Source organism: Sclerotinia sclerotiorum, genomic scaffold (assembly GCF_000146945.2).
Source record: "Sclerotinia sclerotiorum 1980 UF-70 scaffold_2 genomic scaffold, whole genome shotgun sequence".
Taxonomy (NCBI): domain Eukaryota; kingdom Fungi; phylum Ascomycota; class Leotiomycetes; order Helotiales; family Sclerotiniaceae; genus Sclerotinia; species Sclerotinia sclerotiorum.
Window position 1 is genome coordinate 1,482,533 of NW_001820834.1, and position 19,978 is coordinate 1,502,510.

The 19,978-nt window shown below is 42.4% G+C and overlaps 7 protein-coding genes across 7 annotated transcripts; 3 read left to right on the forward strand and 4 right to left on the reverse strand.

Moving 5' to 3' along the window:
• Positions 1–845: 845 nt before the first annotated feature.
• On the forward strand, positions 846–4,831 carry SS1G_01649 (hypothetical protein; the record flags this gene model as incomplete). The annotated part of the gene is made up of 4 exons (XM_001597405.1): positions 846–3,496; positions 3,545–3,657; positions 3,707–4,530; positions 4,757–4,831. 4 exons carry the CDS (start codon positions 846–848, stop codon positions 4,829–4,831), a joined length of 3,663 nt encoding a protein of 1,220 aa, XP_001597455.1.
• Positions 4,832–8,104: 3,273 nt separating this feature from the next.
• Positions 8,105–9,884, forward strand: SS1G_01650 (predicted protein; the record flags this gene model as incomplete). Its single annotated transcript, XM_001597406.1, has 4 exons — positions 8,105–8,659; positions 8,897–9,100; positions 9,215–9,566; positions 9,616–9,884. The coding sequence occupies 4 exons, from the start codon at positions 8,105–8,107 to the stop codon at positions 9,882–9,884; spliced, it is 1,380 nt and encodes a 459-aa protein (XP_001597456.1).
• Positions 9,885–10,329: 445 nt separating this feature from the next.
• Positions 10,330–11,958, reverse strand: SS1G_01651 (hypothetical protein; the record flags this gene model as incomplete). The annotated part of the gene is made up of 1 exon (XM_001597407.1): positions 10,330–11,958. The coding sequence occupies one exon, from the start codon at positions 11,956–11,958 to the stop codon at positions 10,330–10,332; it is 1,629 nt and encodes a 542-aa protein (XP_001597457.1).
• Positions 11,959–13,426: 1,468 nt separating this feature from the next.
• On the reverse strand, positions 13,427–14,500 carry SS1G_01652 (hypothetical protein; the record flags this gene model as incomplete). The annotated part of the gene is made up of 3 exons (XM_001597408.1): positions 13,427–13,773; positions 13,830–14,269; positions 14,322–14,500. 3 exons carry the CDS (start codon positions 14,498–14,500, stop codon positions 13,427–13,429), a joined length of 966 nt encoding a protein of 321 aa, XP_001597458.1.
• Positions 14,501–16,128: 1,628 nt separating this feature from the next.
• SS1G_01653 (hypothetical protein) lies at positions 16,129–17,224 on the forward strand (the record flags this gene model as incomplete). The annotated part of the gene is made up of 2 exons (XM_001597409.1): positions 16,129–17,162; positions 17,215–17,224. 2 exons carry the CDS (start codon positions 16,129–16,131, stop codon positions 17,222–17,224), a joined length of 1,044 nt encoding a protein of 347 aa, XP_001597459.1.
• Positions 17,225–17,839: 615 nt separating this feature from the next.
• Positions 17,840–18,304, reverse strand: SS1G_01654 (predicted protein; the record flags this gene model as incomplete). The annotated part of the gene is made up of 2 exons (XM_001597410.1): positions 17,840–17,884; positions 18,197–18,304. The coding sequence occupies 2 exons, from the start codon at positions 18,302–18,304 to the stop codon at positions 17,840–17,842; spliced, it is 153 nt and encodes a 50-aa protein (XP_001597460.1).
• A 104-nt stretch (positions 18,305–18,408) lies between these two features.
• SS1G_01655 (predicted protein) lies at positions 18,409–18,695 on the reverse strand (the record flags this gene model as incomplete). Its single annotated transcript, XM_001597411.1, has 2 exons — positions 18,409–18,580; positions 18,619–18,695. The coding sequence occupies 2 exons, from the start codon at positions 18,693–18,695 to the stop codon at positions 18,409–18,411; spliced, it is 249 nt and encodes an 82-aa protein (XP_001597461.1).
• Positions 18,696–19,978: the final 1,283 nt, after the last annotated feature.

Below are 19,978 nucleotides of genomic sequence, written 5' to 3' on the forward strand. Positions count from 1 at the left end.
TATGATGTTTTTTGTGAGGCTGTGATGTTTCAATCCTCGATGATATACCTGCGTATGGCCTCTATATCTCCAAGCACATCTGTAAAGGAGGATAGGTTGTGATTGTTTTACTCTGTCCATCTCTGGCAATAAGTTTGTGTTCTGTGGAAATACCGAGAACCAAGGCCACGAAGCTTAAAATTCATGAGACATGAGTACGTGACGACTTATAGATCATTGCATGAACTACAGGGTGGAATTGTAGCAAACATAGTGGAATGTTATGAGAATCATAAAATATCATAAAAGTGACGAAAATTGTCAGCCTTGCATGCGTTACCGACACCGGAGTTTCATTTATCCGTTGCAGTTTCCTCGATAACGATAAGGTACCAACATACCCCTACATTACTGTAGTTACTATCATTAGCCTCGTCATACTGTAAACATTCTACAAACACTCTTCGAACTCGACGTCGACTCTAGATCTCCATTTCTTTCGTGTATTTCCATTGCTTGTACTTACTATGGGACCTTGTTTTTCTCGTTGGCACGGCGTTTCCATTCTTACTTCATCATGGTCCCGGCTCCCATGACGCGACATCCGTGAGTTACTTCCCTTTCAACTTCACACACGCGACTTATCAACTACTAGTGACAACCAATCCGAAGCGGTAATTGATCCGACACAAGACGACGACGAGATTGATAGTGGACCTTTCCTGCCGCCGTCGAATCATGGTTTGACAATTCCTGGGTCATTTCCAGCGCCTTTCACAAGGAACTCTCAAACATACATAAATTCATATCATGACAATCACTTTGCGCCAACCCTATCAGGAAACTTACAATCAAAACGAGCCGCCATGCCTCTCCAAAATGGATTTGATTTCGCCCCAATCTTGCCAGGGGCTACTGTCGCGACTAGAGAAGTGGCACTATTCCCTAATACATCTGCGTTGAAAAGACGAGATTGGGAAGGAAACAAAGATGCAAGTCCACGGCCTCACTGGAGGTCGCACTCTGCGGTCGGGAGTGCTTCAAAGAGAAGAAAAACGTCGAGCGACATGATAGATGACAGCTCTCCTCAGGAGCTGCAGTCCACAATAGGCAATGAAACCACAAAGCGGCGGACAATGGGGAGAATGGGTGGACAGCATCCCGCCCAGCACTCGAATGGACGAGCACAAGGAAATGGAGGATCTATGAACGAAGGCTCCCATTTAGAGCTGTGCCCCACGATCGAAGATGGTCCGAAACCAAGACGGTCGACGAGAGCGTTGACGGAGCAGGATTTTACCCAGCACCTAAGTGAGCATGCTCAGGATAATGAAGAATTTGCGGCTTCTCGAGGAGGCGCGGTTTCAGTTGTTCTACCTCCTAAACGAGCCACCTCGAGCTTTAGCGAGGTATCAAACTCTCCAGTCATCCAGTCTACCTCTCCTCTATCATCTCAGGATAAGGCTAGAATCTTTTCCGAGAACATCTATGACCAAGTCTATATGCACATGAATACTGCGATGATTCGTCATAAACAAACGATAAATCCATCGAAGCTCCAAGAGATTGGTAGCTCGGTTGCTGGCGTACTTGTGGACAGCCCTATGTTCGAAAACTTCAATCGTTATGAAGTCTCGCGCGAGGACGAGATCATGATATCACAGAAAGTTAGGCACTATGTAGACGAGTTTGTTGCATACAGCCTAGCTCCAGCTACATTTTTTGGCACAGAAGTTGCTGGCGCCCCTGGCCCTCGCAAGGATAAACTAAAAACAAAGAAAACAAGCAGTATTCCTCCAAGAGGCACGCGATCTCAAACTCAACATCTTCAAGCGGATGTTTTAAGTGTTTCCTCGACAGATACTAAGTCCCCTCGACATGACACCCCGCCTAAGGAGGAAGGTGGTGAATTCGATGACTTACAGCACACTAGCGGCGATGCTATGCATGTTGACACAGACCTGGATCTAATTGACAGGACGTCGTCTCGTGGTACGGCTGATCCTGGCCAAACCATACATGGAAAATTGCGACCATATATCGACGCTAGAAGTCGAAAGAGAATCCGCCGTGGTCTCTTGCGTGTCTCCGATCGAGAACGGGAAATGATTCTCGGGCATATTTATCACATTGACTTTTTTGAGGAAGAGCTATCGATCGTCCGCCAAATCCTTCAATCACAAACTTCCATAAGAGGAAATCAAACTATCGGACTTCTCATGCAAAAGCAAAAGCTAGAAGTGCCTGAACTGGTCTCGTTGGTGATGTCACATCGCGAGGCGCACTGTGAAGATCTTAGTGAGGACCTTGTTCATAGTCGTGGGCCAGAATCATTAACTGCTTTTCTCAATGATGCTGCTGCTGGTGAAATATCGGTGAGTGCTAGAACACTTATGGTAGGTCCGAAACGTCCGAGACAGTTTTCTGCACTCTTAAGACAACGTGAAATGCATGGTATGGCCCCCGTTCGATCGTGCGGTGGTCAGAGATCATATACACGAGAGATTAACTCTGTGCTTGAGGACTCATTACAACGAAAAGTCGAATGGACCGATTGTTGCGGTGACATATGGGCTATCAGTTGGACAAGTGATGATGCCTTTGTATGTGGTGCTACTGCACATTCTGATAACCATAACATGCAATATAACAAGCCGGGTAATCTCGTCGTTGGTTCTGTCTCCAAGGAGTCTTTGGATGCAATACCAGATCACCGGGTTGTACGTCCAATTGTGAATGCAAGTGAGAATGCCGAGAATGCTCTTGACTCTATGAGGCAAACCCAAGATCCTTGGCTTTATACATCCATCTCAGCAATTTCTCATAGTCAAAATAGCGGTCTCACTTTCACCGCAAGCTTTGATAGGACGGTGAAGGTGTGGAGGGTGTCGCCATCCGATACTGGATCGTCAATGGATATTCTTGGGACTTGGCAACATGAAGGAAAGGTCAACTTTGTTACAACCTCGGAGCATCATGGCCTTGTGGCTACAGCTTCTGATGTTTATAACAACGCCGTCCGTGTCTATCGCCTTGACGTAAGCAATGTGAGTAGATCATCATTTGATACCTACAATGGCGAGAAAGCCGCCGAACAAGCACAGGAATTACGCAGTAGAGATGTGTGGGCATACTATCCTGCGACCATACAATGGGGCAAAGCAGAAAATGTATCGCATCTAGTACTCGTTGGCTACTCGCCACGTTCAGTTAGCAACGATGAGGTTGACATTCCTGAAGATAAGAGAAATAGTGGAGAGTTGTGCTTGTGGAATGCCCTCGATGGGTCAAGGGTTCCTATTGCTTCTGCGCGTAACCAGAATGTGTTTGAGGTTGTTTGGCATCCAAATAAACCAGCTTTTGTTGCTGCTACATCTCCTTGTGGCGTTTTCAAGAGCGAAGCAAAAACACAGATCAGGTTATTTGCAGCAAGGACGGACAATGATAATTATACCGCTTTCTATCCAATTAGAGTTCTTGATTGTCCAGCAATGGATATTAACGAACTAACGATTATGTAAGTAATCAGCTTAAACCTTTTATTCACCTGCTGATGTAGTTCTAGGCCCAACAGCCTTCTTCAGTGCTATGTAACCGCAAGCTGCACCGATGGGAATACTTATGTTTGGGATACCGGAGCCATCGGTGATGAACCAATTCATGTTCTTCCTCATGGAGGTGAGAGTCGCTACATACTTCCATGATTTATTATGCTAATGAACCAAAGAATCACTCGATAATCCTTATCATGACCTTCCTCGTGAACTTGCAGACACCGGTGTTAAATTTGCTGCTTGGGGAAAGACATCTGACCGTTTTTATACAGGTGCTTCTGATGGTAAAGTTAAGGTATGGGATATACAGAGACCGCGCGGGAAAGCACTTGTTCGTGAGATGCTCGTGGCTTCTGGTGGAATAGGTGCCGGAGCTTTCTCCTCAGACTTTTCTAAGCTTATTATTGGTGATGCAACGGGAAAGGTTCATCTTTTAACACGAAGTGAGGATGATCCCGAACTAGAGGATTCTGACTTGGAAGAGTCTGAGAATCAATCAGGAGCCCAGCCTAAAAATAAAGACCGTGGTGTTCCATATCTCAGAGGACCTCGGCTGATCAAGCACCATCCGGAGCCTGCTCCACCGGACGACCACAGTATACAAGATTTCGACACCGGCGTTGAGATCTCCAACCACTTTGTTCTACAACACTATATAACTATAAATCCAGACCCGGCTATTGGTGCAGTCCAGGGTCCAAACTATCATGAGTTTGGTCTCTATCGTTTTGAAGCCCATATAGATCAAGATGGTACGAAAGCCTTGATACCTTATTTTCAGGCTCGGCAGCAGGATGAAATACATATTAACATGACACCTGATCCCCTTCCAATTCTTCCTACACCTACACAAAGTTCAGATCTTGTCGCTCATATGCGTAATCTGTCTCTGACATTTGAATTTAATGAGCTGGAGCCCGAAACTCGAAGGCAATTATTGATGGACGGAGCACAGCTTGAAGCGGATGATGACTTCGAGTATGAGATGAGTCCGAGGGTACATATATTTAAAAATAAGCGGCATAAAAAGGGCCGGTCAGATGGATAGAAGATACCTACTTAATATTGCACAATTGTTGTAGCGTTTCTGAGACCGTGTATAATTTCACGAGCGGAGCCATTGCTAGGGTGAGCATACGCGCAGTGCAATACAGTAAGGGAGCCTATGGCGAGGATACTCGATAGGTGTATATGATGTGTTTACAGTGAATGTCACTATGTAGACCATAGGAAATATGTATAATGATAATGAGGCGGTTGCTTGGTATGGATGTATCATGGTGGGCACTTCAGGATAGTACAAAAACGTTATATTCCACCTCTGCCATTTCATACATTACTAGGTGGTCCCCTCCTCAACAATTTACTTGTTTACAAATCTTAGCATAAATCCGCACGGCTTTTCTTAGTCTGGCGGATATGAGATTTAAGGAACTGGCCAATTAATATTCGCTGCCTCAATGCATGCATGTATGCCTGCTGGAAAGTCTTCGAAGGTATCCTATGATTTTGAGTTGCACCATGTTACGACTCATTAGAAAGCTACATTGTTGGCGGATATTATGTCCCTGAGAGTGTGAGTCTTCTCTTCTGCTTTTTACTGCAAAAGTATTGGTGTCACCTCAGGTATGCATACAGATGTTCTTTGGTTGGTCTATACTGTTTAAATTTACAAGCGACTGATGTCCTGGAAATAGTATCTTACCTTGGTAGAGATGCAAGCAATCAAGCAATCCTTGCGCAATATTTTGGGTTTAAATTCTGTAGGGAGTACAAGTGGTGAAATTAGCAGAAGTTCTGTTTTATTTTGATACCCTGGTTTTATGAGTCATTCTTCTATGATCATGGAGGACTATTGGATAATGTAGAAATCGCTTTACAAGGGATGAATAAAGGTGTATTGTATGAGCGGAAAAGTATCTGGGGATATGGTTTGTAGCCATCTATCTCGGCAAGAAAGATACATATGCATGGTATGAGTAGACGGCTCGGGTGTTCGGATAGAACATTTTTATTGATGACTATCCAGTAGTGTTGGCGGGGAAGCTTAACTAAAAGTTTAGTTGATGTGCATTGCATGAAGAGAAAGTGTTTACCAAGCTTTGCGAGCGGCTATTTCCGTGGGTGTCTGTTCTGTGATGAGTAGGTTTTACCGGTGGCATTTTCCCGGCGAAGAGGTGTAACTTTAACTGCAGGTTATGTAAATAGACCGGGTTTGTGGTTGGATATTTCGATGGGGAATGCAGTGCATATAATTTGCGGAAGCGTGACCGAAGTAGGTCTCCAGATTAGATTCTTTACATGCAAGTGTCGGTTCATCTATCTGTGTGTTTTAATTAATACTTATTTAATCCTTATTTAATCCTTATTTAATCAATATTTATGTAACGATACTGTACTGGAGGCAGCGGCTAGGTTTGCTGTCTAGATCACGTGGAAGTGCTCTAGGCTCTCGAGGTGGTTTATAACTAGGCGTCAAGCAGGCACTTAAAGTAATGACAATAATGCAATTCGTAACTAATAGTAGAGTATACTAAATGATTGATCTTGAGCACGAAGCTCTATACAAAGGAAATCCATCTTGATTATATAGACTTTCATGCCTATCGTTCCTTCGGTCCCTTCGATCCCTTTACCGAAGGGATCGAAGGGATCACATGACTTCGTACGTGGTCATATGATACGAGGCCAGAAGCCGTCGTAACATTCATTAGAAGTAGGTTTAATAGCCTAATCCATAGGAAAATCGGTTTCGGTATACTAATTAGAAAGATGAACTTGTCCTTGAACTATCAGAAATGGAGGTATAATTTCACTTTCTCCATTACCACATATAATTGCCGTAACCCATTCTCGATTGCCTAATTGTATTGCCTTGCTTCTACCATTTCGTTCAGAACTAGTTATAATTATTCCAGGGTATATTATACCCATCATAAAGCCGGTTTCGTCGAAATTGTAGAAATCGCAATCTTGAATACTATATTTCGCTTGCATATTCGATACCAATCCAAACCGATTCTTCAATAGATTTAGAATCTTCACAAAAAACTCTTTGAAAGTTATAAATACAATTAAAATACATCTTTAATTTTATATAATGTTTTACAAATCGATAAGCCCAGAACTTTCCAATTCTCTTTGCATCTCTTGATTCGAGAATATAATTCGCTATATCTTTTATATTATTTAATTTAGATATAAATCCTCTTTCATTTATATCGATAATATACTGAATAAACACCTCTTTTTCTTTTTCAGTCAAATTAAGATTATTTGCTCGAGTTTCCATTCTGTGAATTCGACCGCTCTGTCACGATTCATTAATTCACGTGACCTCGAGGACCTTTTCGACCTTAGGGTCCCAAAGGTCCTCAAAAGATGATATAGGGTATATAAACATTCATTTAGTCTCGTAGTTAAGGAGCTTTGTGCTCAACTTAGTTATCAATTAGTTTACCTACATTCTACTTGATCTAGTAACGACTTCACTTCCAAGTGAAGACCAGTGATAAAGCCTTAACCCACAACTATCAACCAAACGAAACCTCAGGCAGCCGCTGCCTCCAGTACAGCATCGTTACAATAAACTACATTAGTCTATCTAATCTAAAAGATAGCCCAGATAGATCAATCTATTCAGGCTATCCAATAAGATTCAGAAATATATAGTTAAAGTAATTTCATAATCTAAAAGCTTTATGTTCAATTTAGTTATCAATTAGTTTATCTACATTCTACTTGATCTAGTAACGAATTCACTTTCAAATAAATATCAGTGGTAAAGCCTTAACCCATAACTACCAACCGACGAACCTTAGGCAGCCGCTGCCTTTAGTACAGTATCGTTACACTTCTGCCGATGTACGTCGCAATATCACTTACATGAGTTCGCCCTAATTTTTGAAGTATGACTCTTTAAACGCGCGGCAGCATAATTTGTGTTCATTCTCTTTTCAATGTTACAATGCATTTAGTGTTTTCTTTTTCACATCCTACACCCATACGATGTATACAGAAGAGAGCTATGAGAGCATCACATGTTATTAATCCTTGACTTAATGAAAGATTAGTATAGGCTCAATACCTAGTTACTTCTATTTCATTTAGGTTAATCATGCCATTTTGCTATTTAGTACCACAATTTTCGGTAGATGTTTCTCCTTTCGACGAATTTCGTGCATATGCATAACATAGCATGGCTCCTTATTCTAACTCCGCACCCTTTCACTCCGATTTGTGAAGGATCAATGAACCCTATCTGCATACTTAGTACTTTATTAGACTGAAGTGTAGTTAACCCGCTCCAAGCATCGTCCAAACCATTACTTATTACCCTGGAAATTCTCATTTTCCGCTCTCTCCGTTTGTGAGCGAGCTCCACTGGACATCGTCAGGCATTTTGTGATACTTAATTTCTCACCATCTCACATCATAATAGTGTTCTCCCAAAATTACTTAAACAGAGGGATCCTCTCACAAATCGTACTTTGAAATCTCAGGTACAGACTACTTTACTCCATAATTTGCTAGCCGATCATAGCCGTATGCGATCATGCTAATCTGACACGATGAAAACTACTAAGGCTCGTGCCTCCAAGAAACGAAAAGGGCACCCGTCATCTTCAACCACCTCCCAGTCATCAATTAGCGAAGAAGTTTCACCAGCATTGACAGAAAATGCCCCCAAGAAAAAAGGCAGGCCAAGCAAGAATGCTGTCGCAATCGCTACAAAAGGAAAAGAAGTAGACGATAGAGCAGAATGGGTAAATATCCAACCTACCATGCTAACTAGAAGCTGGACACGTAGCGGAAAAGTATCAAGAGCTACGGAACTCCACAGAGAAAAAGCAGACCCAGAAGATAATATAGGTACGGAAGGAGAACTAGTCGCAGAGGAGGATTCCGGCCCCAGAGTAGAAGAACGACCTTCGAAACGCCAGAAGCAAAATATGACTACACAAGATAATGGCGAATCGTCATCCAATCCTCGCTTGATAGATTTGACTGTCCAAACCCCTGCTATACCAGAAAAGACCACCGCTGAGGTGAACAAAGTCAAAACCCCCAAGCCACCAAAGATAATCAAGCCCAAAAAACCGAAGAAAATCAAGCCTCCCAAGGGCGTCAGAATCAGAACCACATACGTCTCTAACCCAACAGCAGTCTTCATCCACCCCATAGAAATTGCACACGAGGATATGAAAGACTTTACGCGCAATGGGGAAGGTAAACTAATGTATCAAGGAGAAGCCAACAAAAGCGACAGTCTGCTAAAATGGTCTCTCCATCCTCGAACACTGCCGGCAAAAATAGGCTTCTCCGAAAGAGAATGAATAGATCCGCCCAATGAGACACTCAAGAAATGGCGTGCGTATTGTGCGTTTCGGGGTTTGGACACCACTGGTACTCGAGAAGATATGTGGGAGAGATTGAGAGATCATTTTCGCTTGTCGGGTGTGGAGTATGTTGCGGGTATTCCGGAGTATGAGACGAGGGTTGAATCGGAACTTGTAAGGGAAATAATTGAAAGAGAAGAAGGAAATAGTTATGATGTTTCCGGGGGAGTGCGTAATGAAGCTGAGAGAACTAGATTATGGAGACTCTTATCCCTAGAACAACAATTCGAAAAGAATATCTCCCTATTTATTACTGAGAATATATCTAGATCTAACGAGCAGGATGTATGGGTCTTCCAAACCCGTCCTAAGCTTTCGGCAGAGGAATGGATTGAGTTTTTTGGGCAGTATAAATATCGGTCTCTCGGTTTAGTTTTCACTACACCTCCCCAATTCGCTTATTCGAATGATGATGAATCCGCTTTCAAATATCAACGAGGTACAATGGAAGGGATCCCATACTACAATCTTTACTCTGGAGGAACATGGGTAGGAACTGGTTTTGCGAAGGGAACGATACTCGGCAGGACTCCGCTGCTAGTAAAACAAAAAGTTGAAGAGATATGCGAACAAGTCAGGAAAACTTTCATTGGGAGATACATCATGAATGAGAGAAACGCAGATGAACAACATGGTCAGTGCGATTTCCATAATTCCTCACCCGAAATTAACCTCGCAAGTAGTAGATCCAGCACAGTTACCGGTAGCGAAGACTTGGACAGCAGAAGAAGAACAGAGAGCACAAGTTCTGTGGAATCTTGATGATTCAACTAAAAGGCCATCGGATGTATCTTATCAATTTGGAAAAATTGTCGAAGAGTCCTTTTTAGCTTCCCAACTTCTATCGCCTCCTGCGAGCTCTACACTTGCGCGCTTTGTTGATCGTGCTCGGTTCATCTATGTTGATGAGAATGTTTGTGATGGTGGGCGTGGAGATATCTACGTTGTGTGATATCGATGTATGTTTCTGGGTCTCGGTACTAATGGTTTGGCTTTGACAGATATCGTTTCATTTTTGCTCTTAAATGTTTTGCAAGATTGACTGGCGGATCATACGCGGATGTTTAATGGAGAGTTGATGGGTTAATTAATTGGTGGCTAACAGTGTTTTCAGTTACTCTGGGCTGCAATTTCAAAATAAGACATAATTAGTTGATTATTCCATCTAACTTAGATATTTAATTTAATTAAATGATCGAATCCATTCCAAAATATTCAGTACATCTATAAACTTTTAAGCCTTGTGAACATTGAAAGTTTTCAAATCTACTCCGGAGTCTGCTAGTACAGACTAATGATCATGGTGCCACTGGCACTGCGATGCAATGTTGATATCTGTATATATACCCCCGCACATCAAACAATCCCAACCCCTATATATGTCGTATGTCGTGAGATCATCGTGCCATTCTACGAGACAATTCACGATCACGAATCAGCAACGTCGAAACCAGAGCTAAAGATCCCATCCCCAACAATACGAAGAACACAGCCCTTACAGCACCAACATAGGCCTGTAAAGCCAATTGCTTCAGTCCTTCCTCGAGTCCATTCACCACCCTGAAATCATCGATGATTTGTTGGATGCGTTCTGCCGCATTATCTATCCCTCCAAGTTTCTCCCATAGTAATCTTCCCAACACGTTTTGATATGTAAGTCCCGCAATCGAGATCCCCAAAACAGTCCCTGTTGAGCGGAATGCAAAAAGTGCAGATAAGATAACAGCGTGATCCTTTGCTCCCACTGATGATAATAGCGCCAGGATGGTGGTGGTAAGCGTGATGCCATATCCGATGTTGATGACGAAGAACCAGACATAAGGTGGCCATGCAGATGTGTGTAACGTAAATGTACAGATGAAAACCATGCCTAGCAGGTAGATGATTTGAGAGACGATACCGAGTTTAGAGAATCGTCCAGTGCTTTTTACAATGAGGCCGGCCATCATGGAGGCGATTGCAGTGCCAAGTGAGCCTGGTATTAGACGGAGACCAATCTGTGTTGCCGTGTAGCCTTGAGCTTCGAGGAAGAGGGGTAAGTAGAATATCACTGCGAAGCGCGAGCCGGAGGAGAAGGCATTTGTGAGACAGCCGCCGGCAACGGATAGGTCGCAGAGGAGAGGAAGGGGAATGATGGGCTCTTTGGCGTATTTGAGTTCCGTGACGATGAAAACTATGAGAGATATGAAGGATAGGGGGAGACTGATTAAGACGATGGGATCTGTCCAAGATACAGTGTTACCTCCGGCACTCATACCGAGAAGTAACATAACGAGAGTTATGAATAAACTGATTGACCCCAGATAATCAATTCGTTTGAGTTTTGATTTTCCCTCTCCATCATCCACAATAGGGATGCGTATCGTGAACCACATCCATATTGTCGCCAGAAGCGTAATGGGAATCTGCAAGAAGAATGCAGCTTCCCAACCAAAACTATCATTGATCCACCCCCCAAGAACACCTCCAATACCGGAACCTACACCCGATATCATATTCCCAACACCCTGCCACACACCTCTTTCTCTCAATGGAACTAGATCAGATAAGAGAAAAGTGGTAATTGCCATGATTCCTCCTCCTCCTAGCCCTGCTACCACCCTACCAGCGATCAGAATCCACTCGGATTCCGCGCTTGCGCACATATAGTTTCCCAATGAGAACACGATATTAGCAAGCACAAGTCCATTTCGCCTTCCATAGATATCAGTGAGCTTTCCAGATAAAGGTTGAATCGCCGCATTGGCAATAAAATACGCAGAGGCAAGCCAAGAAAGGTGGGATAGTGAGCCGAAGGAGGAGGTTATGGGGGATGAAAGAGTAGCAATCATGGAGGAATCAACCGATGATACGAAGGCGGAAAGAAAGGGCCCAAACATGAGTATCCACACCTGGAGAGTAGTAGGATCGTCTGGGATAGAGTCATTGGAATCTGACGTCTCATCATTGGGATAGATAATCTCGGATTGGGGCTCTGGTGAGGGATCGAGTAATGGTGTAGCTTCGGTGGGATTTTGGGTTGACATTATGAGTTTGGGAATTGATGGTCAATTGACCAGTCAAAAGAACGAAAGGAAGACAGAAATGAAACACAGGAAAAAAAAGAAAGGCAAGAAGAAAAGGAAGACAAGAAGAACAAAATTCGTTTATATGAAGAGAAGGTAAGCGGCGCCATAACCTTAACATTATTGGTTCTCGTAGGAAGCTGACAAGGAGTGGCGGGACGTGGGCGATCTGTGTCGTGAATTTTACTTCATTGAGAAGCATCTGCATATATTGCAGCAATCGCCAAGTACATCATCGCTTGAACTTTGCAACGCGCACAACATATTCGGGATCTCGTAAACCGAGGGGAATATGATCGCCGGGATTGATGAAGTTATTAGATTGGCGAGTGACCAATGGTAAGGGATAATCCATTTAAGTCATCATCACAGTCGGCTTGTTCCAATCTCAAAATGGGGAGCTGGTTACATTATCATGTAACATGATCCAGCCATTCGTATTCTCAGCTATCCTGCTACGAGATCGTCATTACTCATTTGAGGCGTTGTCGCACTACGGAGTATGATTATTGATCAGAAACATCTGGCTGAATTTGAGACTGCTTGATGGTGGATAGAATCACCAAAGTTGACGACCTCGAGAGGGAAGAGGATAGAAGTTGTGAGCTGACCGCTTGGAAGTCTTCAAATAAGATTCAACGTAATGGAGAAGGAAGTCACGCTCCCGCCGCTGTGGCTGTGGACTAACACGCTACCATAAACTAGTCGCTAAATTTACAGGCTGTCAACCTACTGAAATCGTAAGCTGAACACCCGAAAACCCCTGGAAATTTAGTGTCATATAGCAATTAGACAAGGGTTATAGCGCACATAAATAGGCTAGTTTGGGAACACTGCTTTCCATGAGTGATATTGGAGCACAGCACTAATTGTCCAATTCCCTACTTCCTGTTATCATTTTGTTCTTTATTGGAGTTACATCGGAACGCTATATAGTACATGTTAGCTTTCTATTCTATACTATCAACTATCTGATCATTACATACATTTCCGCAGCCCGAAATCCCCAAGTCGCTTATCCTTAGCCTCGACCTGCCCCCTTGAAAGAGCTTGCGATTGAAATACAATATAGAGTCGTATTATGCTGACACATATCTATTGGCAATACTACCACCTGAATATGCAATGAGACTACGTGAAAATTGTTCTCTAGATACAGGAGTGAGTTGAGGGACTTTTTGAAGCTTGTGTGTCAAACGCGATGGAATGTGCCGAAAATTTTATATGCTTATATAGTTATTTTAGTTAACCCATATCAAATTAGCTAAGAGAAATATAAAATACTATGTGATCATTACCTATGATATTTTTCTCTCTAAAGAGATTCTCTAACTGGATTTGAATAACGAATGCTGAGTGTATGATCCGAAGTAGAACAATAGAAGCTAGATTTGCAACAAAGATTTTACTAAGGGAATTTCTCCATTCCTTACAACTTTCCTTCAATTCTCAGTTTACGTCCACGGGTATCACATCCAAGCCACAAAAGATCAGGCCTGCTGTAGTGTCCACAGCTATCCAAGAAACTACGCGCAAATACGGCTTGATCTAGATCAATATCCCCGTAGACAATTCCTTCGCTTGTGGATCCAAGGGGTGACGACATGACCCGACCATCGGGACCGATGATGACTGAAGCACCTCCACCAGGTGCCGACATAAGCATTCCAGCTTCTGAAGAATTGGCTTTAACTCCCTTTTCTGTCATGACAGTCGTGGCGTGAAGAACAAAGGTCTGGGACTCTATCGCATATACTTGGGAAAGGGCCTGGCATCCTAGAGGATGTATGTTAGTGATACACTATCAGTTGAGATGTCGTACTTTATTTTACCTTCCAAAGACATGGACCATAGCTCAGGTCCACCGGTATGGTTCGTAATGGGTGGCCAGGCTGAGCAATGAATCTGCTCTCGCTGGTGGAAGGTGTGATATTTAAGCAACGGTTGGCAATGTTCCCAGCAAGCTAAAGTTCCAACCTTTCCAACACGAGTCGAAGCAACATTCAAAAGACTATCCCCAGAAGCATCTCCAAAAACTGTACGCTCCATATGTGTAGCTTTAAGCTTCCTTCTCTTCATGACTATCGACCCATCGCCGTCGATGATAGCCTGCGCAATGTACAAGGAATTGTTGTCATTTTCGGAAAAGCCTAGAGATACGACAATGCCATGCCTAGCAGCACAGTTTTGAATGGTTTTCATCTCATCAGAATCGACGACTAGTGAATTCTTAATGTAGGCAGTAGAGAGTACGGGATCGACTGGACGAGTCCTGCTGTTCACTTAACATCACAAATCTGGGCCTAAACTCTGGAGTTTCTCACCATATCCAAGCAGGATAGCCTGGGATAAATGCTTCTGCAAAAGTAACTAATCGCGCACCGTTTTCAGCAGCTTCTGTGATAATACGGCATGTCTTTTCCACCGACTTCTGTAGATCAAACCATTCTGGCTCATGCTGAGTAACAGCGACACGATATTTGGGAGAGGTTTGGCTAGCCATGTTTTCGCTGGAATGATGAGCGATAGGTAGTCGTTAGAGAGATGTAAGATATGAAATGATGGAGAAAGTGAGCCTTGCAATAAGCATCCCTTTGTTCTTATGTATTATTCCAAGTTCGCATCTCGCAGTTCCGGAACCCCGCAATCTTATCATTGATAAGATAACATCAGGTACGTACCTGATGTTATCTGTATACAGATACAGAGCAATATGGCCCTCCAATATTGAAGATGGGAGGTTTTCGAAGTTGACTATAATGCTTGTAAGATCTTAGCTTTTCCCCGCACTCAGTAGAGTTCGCCCGATAAGGGAGCGGCTTGAGCCTTATCTGTAACCTACTAAAACTAAGGGAATAATCATTCTTATTGGTCGAACTTCCCCATTTTCGAGGTTTCCCTCTTCTTAACACACGCTCGGAGTTTTACACTTTAGGGTTGATGTGGCTGTTAAAATGGAGTTCTCGCGGTACTAATTCCGCATTAACATGTTGTTGTGACGCCGTGATATAATGCCAGCCAGTATATAACGTCTTCCTGTAAATGTTCATTAAACTCAAAATATTGCTCCTATCTTCTAGATAACGTATTGTCCGATCAATGGTAAATATCGGGAGCTTTCATCAATCTAGAACATGAATGTATGAGTCTATGAGGCACTTTCTATCCTTACCAGTAAGATAGCATCTCTTCAAGACGTGATGTTATGAAAGGCTAATATATTAGTTCTAGTCTGTTGGCAATCGACATGAAACTTTTCTCGGACTCTGCAGCGGGAATTTTTCCATGGTCATCCAAAAAAGCACTGTACTTGAAACTAATCGTTTCCAGTTGTTCGTCGATTCACCCTTGCAATGACAAAAACTAAATCTTGTATCAAAATTAATGATTTCATAAATTTAATAGAGATTAAATTTTTAATTATTTTGATTGAAAACTATAAGTACTTGTATAATTTTTCAAATATCAAAGTAAAATAAAATTTTGATGTTAACTTTATTATAAATATACTTGAAAAAAATAATTTATATTTTATATTATATTATAAAATTTTAACAAGACTTTTACTCCTAGGGCGGATTTTAATCTACCTTTATAATCTTTTATCTCTTTTTATTATTTGGCTGCTCTACACTCTGTACAGTATATGAATAGGAAAAAAAGACACAGTGATAGATCATAAGTCAGTGCTCCACCCGATTATTAATTTGCTCTGCATATAATCGCAATAAGCCTATCTTAAAGTGCCCCGTCTATTCAGCGTTATCAAAGCGGGTATTGCATCCGCAACATGAAAGTATAAGCGAGTCATTTAAAAATCAAATATCGCAAACATATATACTGAAGTAATACTCGTGTTGCTAGTAAGTATATGGCTATCCACTTCTAAGCATATACCATATAATGGTAAACTACAAGAGGAATAGTGGCCCATGTTTAAGTGGACAGTCATATACTTTCTGGCAGCACGAGTATGAAAAGTCTCCAACCTCCTTTCACATTACTTCCACATTTATATTCCTATGCTCCGTTGCTAGGGCTTAACATATCTATATATATATATATATTCCAAGACAAGTGCAAATAGCTCATTATTCAACAATATCAACTGTATATCATTCATTGCCCATTATGGTTTTCTTAATCGACACAGACGGAAAAGATTATGTTTTCACCTATGGAATCTTCGGTGTTCAGCACGAAGAACTTACCCTAGAAAAAGCAACATCTATCTCCACCCTCTACAAACTCCTCTCTTCATCCGCCAATCGTGTCGATCACCTCCAAGACGAAAGTCACGGGCTTCCTCGCCACGGCCCCAAATCCACAACTTTCGTTGCATACTGGTTATCCTCCTCTTCCTACAAATTATGGAAAGAATCATCTCCCGTCAAGGACTTTTGGGCCTCCTTACCTGCTGACGCGGGCGTCTGGCGCGAGGTAATGACGGTCCCTAAATCCCGCTTCATGTTCGCCTCAAGCCAGCCCGTCCCATCGGCAATGGGAACATTACTTCCATTCAAACAGAGCAACGATGAAGGATACTGGGGCGTATACCGTCATCGACTTTCCGAGACACCGGATTCTCACACCGAACCATCAGATACATTCACCTCATCCTATATCACTCCCACCAAGGCAAAGACTAACGAAACGAGAAAAATCATTGATATACCCAACCCTCGTAGCTCCAAGATCAAATTAGGAAGAGTCAGCATCTCAAACCCTCCCGAAAACCTGATCTTTGTCCGAGAAGGGCAGCGTCAACCTCACATTCCTCCCGCGGAAACCGAAGCCTGGCTGAAGCGAATAAATCCCCACGCACAATCGTGGATATCCCATCTGGACACTGAGCGCAATAAAAATGGTGTCATAGCATTCACCACTCATATTGGACACGAGAATCCCGCACCAGAAACTGTGAATGACAAATTCGACCCCAAAGCGGATTTAGAGCTTGATACTGAGGCTATTGCTGAGACGAATCAACTCGCTTATTTTTTGGACTTGGCGCATTTTGAGCAGGCTGGACGTTCGCATAAGGGCCATGTAGAGTTGAGGAAAACGGTTATGAGTCTTTATGGACCGGGTGGTCAGTTGGAGAAGGGAAAGGCGGTTTTGTTTGTGGAGCTGTGTGTTTTGAAGTCGAAGGATTTGGATGCAGAGTATGTCGGTTGTGCGGAAGGCACAGGTTTGATGTATTTAGCTAATTTGTAGTGAATTATGAAATTCATGTTAAGAATGATTACCTCTTTTTTAAGCATTGTAGAACTGGGTTGGACCATTTAACATGAATAATCCTCGACTCCGATCATAATAGCATGGTATACGACCATCATCACTAAAAGAATCTCAAGTCCTATACCTCCGTTGAGTAGACATTATTCCCATGAAAGTTCGCTCTGAACACATGGTTCCAGCGTTAGACAGAGTTTTTCTGTTCATTAAATATACCATCCAAGATTGGGCATGATCTTGTAGAACGCATCACAATTCCACGCAGCTTGAGCACACACATCTTGATTATCATCCGCACCTTTCTCCTCAAACATATACGGCTGAGAAACAATCTCATTTGAAAGCAAAAGGGAAAGGTTGCGTATGGACGATATCTCCGAAGCGAGCATTTGGGCAATAAGATATCGACAAAACGGATATTTCCAAGTTCTTATCATCGAATCTGATATCTTCGGCGCTGTCCTTGATAGTATTGCTCTTGATCTGATCTTTCCGAAAATTTCACGACTTTTTGTTTTATAGAAGCTCGAGTCTTGCTAAAAATAATTTTCTTTTCGAGAATAATGTTTTTATAGGTTCCACGAGAAACTGATATCCCTTAAAGTCAAATATTGACGCTCTCGGGTTCTGCTCCATCCTGTGCTTCGGGCTATTCAAGTGTCAGGGGTGTGTTAAAGAGAAAGGCAATTACCTCGACACTTTTTGCGAGTTTGCCTTTTTTCTTGGAACATTCTGTCTCGGAACAGAATTGGGCTGGTCATTATTCAACTGCTGTAGGGTAAAAGATGGATGACGGCGGGACTGACAAAAGGAATTCAGTTGCAAGATTCACAGTACCTGCACATCATGAGTTGATGATGTATGCTCTGCGGGACTCAGCTACAGATTGCATTTATTCCCGGTCTAGGTCGGAGAAGCTTCCCAGTTGTTTGGTAAAAGGAGGTCGTGAACGCTCACGAACCTGAGAATTTTTGTGTACAAACTCCATTCTTATTTTCTTCTCTTTTCCAACCCAATACGTATCCAAAAACTTTGTAGCGCTAATGTACATCTCCAGTGTCTCGACCATTTTTATCAATGATAAAATCAAGGGACACGCAGGAAACGTGGTGGGCACGAAGAATCGCTTCCCTGGGTATTTTTTTTTGATAATCTCAAAAAGAGCAGTCCTTCCTATGAGCTGTTTGAGGTGGGTAAAACGGGATTCGGGATATAAGTAATGTATTTGTCCACTGGGGTCAAGAATAAGCGGCCATTTATATTGTTAAATGCGATGAACAATCGTGCTGGCGGCTTGAGCAGTAGACGAAAGAGATCCGACAAACTCATAGTCTGCAGGGTTAGCCTATCGAACTGATTCATTGAACATGTATTGAGACTCACCCACTCTCTACTTCTTTTCGTCGGAGTAACTTCACGCGAGTGAAAGTGTATCCTTGAAGTTTTGTTGAACTTGCCATGATTGAAGTTTCAAGAAGTTGACCGATCCTATGGTAGATTTGCAAATATAAAAATGAACATGAATTTTAAAATTAAAAAGCCCCTCCTTACATTGCCTATCACAATAGCTCTATCATAGCGTTGGCTCCTTTGGTTGTCGGTACATAGTCGGCCAAATGAGCCTCTTCTTTGTCAATACATATTATGCTTTGTAGATAGAATAGAACACGAGAAATTTGAATTGTCCGAAGAAAGAAAGAATTCCTGATCATCCGTAGATCAGGCAAATGGTCAAGGTTTTAAGGGAAACGCAAAGTCAAAAAATCTTGCACGATTAGTAGGAATCATGGTTATTCCACTATTCTCGCGATTCAGGACTTTTCATCTAATATGTTGTAACACATACCTAAATAAACGCGATCTGCATGCTACTGGCCTTGAATTTAGGATTGCGCAACAAAAACACCTTCGTTGATATTCCTGTCGACTCTCCAGATTCATAACACAGACAGGTCTAATAGGTGTAGCCGTGCACCAAGAAAGTTTGACAACGCATCTTCAAATCTAACTTTCAGACGTTCAACATTTTCAAGACCTCAAAGTTTAAGTTTCCTTCCGTGAGTAGCGTAAATTTTGATTTCGCATGGCCCAAGCTTAAGCTCCAATGTATATAAATATATATATATATAGGTTGAAATTTTGGAAGCTGGGACCCGCAGCTGGGACCTGCCATCCCGAATTTGAAAGGGGCATTGATTAGATATTAGCTCGCCTTTGATGCACCTGCAGAAAATCATTAAGTGGAAGATGTATTTTCTTGCCTATTTCTCGCAAGGGTTTTTTCTCCAGGGGTAAAAATTTCTGCTGGTAAAAAAAAGAGTTCCCCACTGGACCTAGAAACTTTAACCTTACACTCGTAAGCGACGGCACACCGATCATGATATTGCGAGCCATGTGAGCATTCTCAGACATTTCGAATCACATTCGATGTGAAAGACGTGCCCAGAGCTAAGTGAAAACAAGTGGAGAAAGGCAAAGACTGCGCATTCAACCGTGGTTGTCACTCATCCCCACAACCAAAATGGTATGTGCGCGACCCGAATGCATCTTAAGCGCCTCATAAGATGGATTCGATTGATAATAGTTTCTAAATTCTGCTGCAGAGAAGTCTTCCAGCCCAATCCTATTATTCTAGAACAAATGTTTGAGGACCCTGCACGCACTGCATGAAAAACACTATTCCCCGGTGTGGTGATTTATCAAACACGTTGTTATACGAGGGAGCCTTATGAAGGTCTGAGCC